This window comes from Puntigrus tetrazona, chromosome 16, assembly GCF_018831695.1.
Source record: "Puntigrus tetrazona isolate hp1 chromosome 16, ASM1883169v1, whole genome shotgun sequence".
In the NCBI taxonomy this organism is placed as follows: domain Eukaryota; kingdom Metazoa; phylum Chordata; class Actinopteri; order Cypriniformes; family Cyprinidae; genus Puntigrus; species Puntigrus tetrazona.
The window spans coordinates 27,230,445-27,235,444 of record NC_056714.1 but is presented as its reverse complement, the minus strand read 5'-3'; the positions used below and the strand labels follow the sequence as shown (position 1 = coordinate 27,235,444).

Below are 5,000 nucleotides of genomic sequence, written 5' to 3'. Positions count from 1 at the left end.
GCTTCGGTGAATAATCGGCCTCTCTCTTCACAGAGGACCCAAAGCCAAACACTGCAGCAGCTGTAACAAATGCATCGCAGACTTCGACCATCACTGCAAATGGCTGAACAACTGCGTGGGAGGAAGGAACTACTGGTGAGCAATAATGACGTTTGATAGCGCAAACCCAGAAGAATTATATTTTTTACTAGTATTCATGAGCAGTTTGTAGTAGTTTTTGTTTTTAGTTTTTGTGTTCATTTTAATTTGTTTAAACTTTAGCAATTTTGTTATATGCTTTTGTCAGTTATATTGTTTGTTAATAAATATTTATATATATATATATATATATATATATATATATATATATATATATATATATATTCTTTTTTAATCCGATAAGTAAAAAAAGCTGAAAGTAAAAAATACAGTAAAAGTGTACAAATATGTTAAAAAAAAATATATATATATATATATATATATATATATATATATATATATATATATATATATATATTCTTTTTTAATCAGATAAGTAAAAAAAGTTGAAAGTAAAAATACAGTAAAAAGAGTACAAATATAAATGCAGTAAAAATACGATGACAATTGCTCATAAATACATTAGTACATAAATACATTGGCACTAATGTATTTATGAGCAATTGTCATCATATTTTTACTGTATTTTTTTACTCTCAGCTTCTTTTTTTTTTACTTATCTACATAAACACGAGTTTTAGTTTTAGTTAACAACAGCAGTGTTCCGTTTTAATTTTATTTTCATGTTTAAAACTCTGTTTTTTTTCCCAGGTTCTTTTTCGTAACCATTTCCTCTGCTGTCGCTGGGATGGTCCTCCTCATTCCCGTGGTGCTGTTTGTCTTCGTCGAGCACTACGTGAATCCCTCCGTCCTGCGCACCGCCCCGCAGTTTCAGAGTAAGATTAGCATGAAATTAATTCGTTAATTAATTCAATTGATACTTTTATCAACCAAGGACACGTTAAGTGAACCGAACGTGACAGAGAAGACATTTGTAATGTGTTTATATTCATCTTTGAATCGTTAATGTAATAAAATGGGTGATGGTTTTCGACATAGTAATCAGAAAAACAATACGATTTTATAATATTCTATAAACAATAATCAGAAATGTTTCTTGAGCAGAAGATCGGCGTGTTAGTGTGATTTCTGAAGGATCGTGCAGAGAAATAATCATAGCAATCAACTGCAGTTTAACATTTTAATAATATTTCGCAATTTTTACTGTATTTTTTTTTTTTTTATCAAATAAATGCGACCTTTGTAAGCAGAGATATATCATATATATTTAGCTGACCCTAAACTTCTGGTTTCATACGCTGCCAAAAAAATTACTCTCCTAATCAATGTTTTCCAAACATTCATAAAATCAAGACACTTTTACTGGAAAAGCGAAATAACTTGATTTTAAAAAACAGGAATTTTTACGAAACACCGCGTGTGAATAGGGTGAATAAATTAACGAATATTTATCACCTTACTTATCTAGCTGTTTGAGTGCATTTATAATTGCAAACATTTTGTGTATTACAAGTTTTCTGAAATATTTCACTTGGATATGCAAATGAGGCGTTATTTAATGAAATACGTGCTCATTTCTAGAACAAACGTCTAAACATCGGATGAAGCCAGTTCTTCAATTCTTATTTATTTATTTATTTTTGACATATTAGAATTAAAGGTTTTCTCATTCAGTCGCTCCATAATTCAGAAAATACTTAGAACGGAAAGAAAACAATACATTTTGACAGTTTTCTTTGAGGAATAAAACGTCGTATATTATCAAGCGAATTATATACGAACGAATCCCTCCGTAAAGGCCTTCAGGGTACAGACGGGGATGAAAAGGTACAGTTTGTTGTTTGTAATTAATACTGAAAGGGAGAGATATGAGAAAACTGAGAAAGTGCTGCAAAAGAAAGGTGAAGAGGTTTGAAATAATATTTTATGAAAAAAAGCAAACAGCCTCAAATTGGACAGGCGCGTGAAAAAACGTTTTTTTTGTCTCTCCTTAAAACAAGAAAAAGTTTTTGCTTTGTTTTTGTTGAGCACAAATAACGTTATTTTTAATCCTGCACTTTTTCAATATTAAAAACGGCGCTATTTTAATATGCTTCGCGCAGCATTGCAGTGTTTATTCATATTTCGCATTTGGCTTTTCTACATTTTTAGTTCAATTTCTTCAAAATTATTCATGCTTTAAAAGTTTTTTTTCCTATTTAGCCTCATTTATTTATTTTAGTTGCATAGAGAAACAAAAGTCGTCTTTTTCTCACCCCACTTGCAGATATTTTTCTAACGCGCTTCATTCTTTTTCCGCCGTATCTCTTTCCAATTCAATGCATCTGGACTGAAGACGGTTCGGACGTCTGTAAGAGAAAGCAGCGTGTAATGTTTCGGTTTCTCGTCTGTTTCTCAGCTGTGAAAGGAAACGGCACGTGGCTGGTTTTTCTGCCGGCGGCTCCGTTAGAGACGAGCTCCCTCAGCCTGCTGGTCCTGGCCTTCATCACCGTTCTTCTTGGTCTGGCTGCTCTCTTGCTGCTCTGTCACTTGCTGTGCTTCCACGTCTACTTACGTGAGTCTGAGCCCGGCGTCGTCGTCCTCTCTTGAAGGCGGGCGGCAGCGTCTCTTCACTCTGTGTCGTGTCTCAGTGTCTCAGGGCATCAGCACGTACGAGTACATCGTCAGAAAGCGCCAGTCTCCGAACCCCAAAGAGAAGGAAAAGCTTCCTGCGCCGCTGCCGTCTAACGGAGCCACCGCGCAGGTACAGACCAGGGGATGCCGCTTTAGCAAACCTTTGCACAGCATGCGTTTCTTTTTAGTTCAGCCAAGCTAAAAGCTAATGCAGAATATTAATAAATGCTCTAATAGCCGATTTACGAATAAAATGGTGCGCATTACGTGTAAAAAAGCGCTGTGCAAATAAACAATTCATTTAGATTGACCGGAATTTAATAATGCTAAAATAACAGCATAACATGCAAAAAAAAAAAAAAATATATATATATATATATATATATATATATATATATATATATATATATATATATATATATATATATATATTTGCAATATATATTTACCGGCAACTTTAATATAAAATCCTTTTTTCCCCATGCAAAGAAATTATAAGTTGATTTATTAATATTTTAACTATTGTAGCATTTAGTATTATGAATGAGCTTTTAACTTAGTTAAACATTCTACAATTAATTAAAAGGAAAATCACACACACACACACACACACATATATATATATATATATATATACATCAACTTTAATATCTAAAAAAAATATATATATATATACATATATATATATATACATCAACTTTAATATATATATATATAAAAAAAATATATATATATATATATATATATATATACATCAACTTTAATATAAAACATTTTACTTTACTATTATAGCATTTATTAATATGAATTATGAATTCACCTTTAACTTTAAATTATTAACTATATAACACAAATAATTAATTATAGGATAAATTAACTAATTAATTGTAGGATGTTTAACTAAGTTAAAAGATAATTCATATTACTAAATGCTAAAATAGTTAAATTATTAATGAAACAATAGTGCAAGGTAAAATAATGCAATATTCAAATATTGAATATTTTCAATACGTTTCAACATTTTAATATAACATCATTATAATTTATAATTTTCTGTATAGCTGCTTTAAAAACCATACACATCATCAAAATAATTGCACAAAAAACGCACAAAACACTCCCAATGGAAAAAAACGCAACAGATTAATTAATTAATTAATGGAGAAATCAATATTTTGCGTACCGTACGAATAAATGCCGCAATGCAAATGCAACGGAGCGCTAAATAACTGATGCAAAGTACAATCATCTCAAGTATGAGAAAGGACGTTTTGATTCGGATCAAAACAAGGTCCCACCCATCTTCATCATCATCGTCTTCATCGTGCACATTTGCGCAGACTTCGTCTGTTTTCTTCTCTTCCTCCCAGAGTCTCGGGCCGCTGGAGTCGCCGGTGGACTGTGACGCTCCGCTCTCCAGCAGGTCCTGGTAAGAGACGGACAGCTACTAGTTACATCTTTACCTGAGCAGTCCTTTCACGTCTTGGTTTCTCCTAGCGCTTTTAAACTGGAAGACAAAGGACAAACACCCGGCCGACTGCCAGAACCCATCTGTGCCGAGGTAATTATTATTATTATTATAACATCAGTCACTGCACTGAGAACTAAAACTGTATTTTCATTAACCAAAATGAATCAATAGTGTAATAAATGCATTGGTTGGTTGTTCATGTTCACTGATGTTAACTAATAACACCTTATTTGTATAGTATTACCAAAAAAATGAAGTGAAAATGAGAAATTTTGAGGAAAAAGCATTGAAGCAAAACTAAAACTAACCCTGTAAAACATTTTCGGTATTTGAAGTGAAGTAAATAAAATTATATAAATATAAATAAACATAAATACTATATGAAAAACGAATAAAATTTTAAATGTCGCCCCTTTTTGTATTTTAAATAAAATAAAAACAAGCAAAATAATAGTAGTAAGAAACGTTTGCATTCACAGCTAACTGAAAAGTACTAAAACTAAACCTAAAATAATACAAAATCATTTAATAAATTAATAAAAAATGAATACATTTATGGAAATAAATAAATGTAATATACAATAAATAAATATAAATAATAAATATACAAAAGATAGAAATGATTTCAATATAAAATATAGTTAAATATATAAGTAGTTCAAAACATTAATGAATAGGATTTTTATAATTTACTATTATTTATAAATTATTATTAATGATAGCATAAATTCTAAGTATTAATAAGTTAACTTATTAATTATGAAATAATAAAATGTGTTCAATTTACAGTCGATGCAGATTATAGTGCTAAAAATAGCACTGAGATTAAATGAGGAGAAATAAAACATCCGGTAAGTATCATTAATAATCGTTTTAT

General features: G+C 30.7%; 1 protein-coding gene across 3 annotated transcripts in view; it reads left to right on the top strand.

Annotated features, from left to right (window-relative positions):
* Nucleotides 1-5,000, top strand: part of zdhhc11 (zinc finger DHHC-type containing 11) — a 12,954-nt gene that overhangs the window by 7,295 nt on the left and 659 nt on the right. For all 3 annotated transcript variants that reach the window (XM_043260799.1, XM_043260800.1, XM_043260798.1), the window contains exons 4-9: nucleotides 34-135; nucleotides 790-914; nucleotides 2,438-2,593; nucleotides 2,670-2,782; nucleotides 4,023-4,081; nucleotides 4,150-4,213. In XM_043260799.1, coding sequence (XP_043116734.1) covers nucleotides 34-135; nucleotides 790-914; nucleotides 2,438-2,593; nucleotides 2,670-2,782; nucleotides 4,023-4,081; nucleotides 4,150-4,213 — 619 coding nt within the window. The remainder of the gene's footprint in view (nucleotides 1-33; nucleotides 136-789; nucleotides 915-2,437; nucleotides 2,594-2,669; nucleotides 2,783-4,022; nucleotides 4,082-4,149; nucleotides 4,214-5,000) is intronic.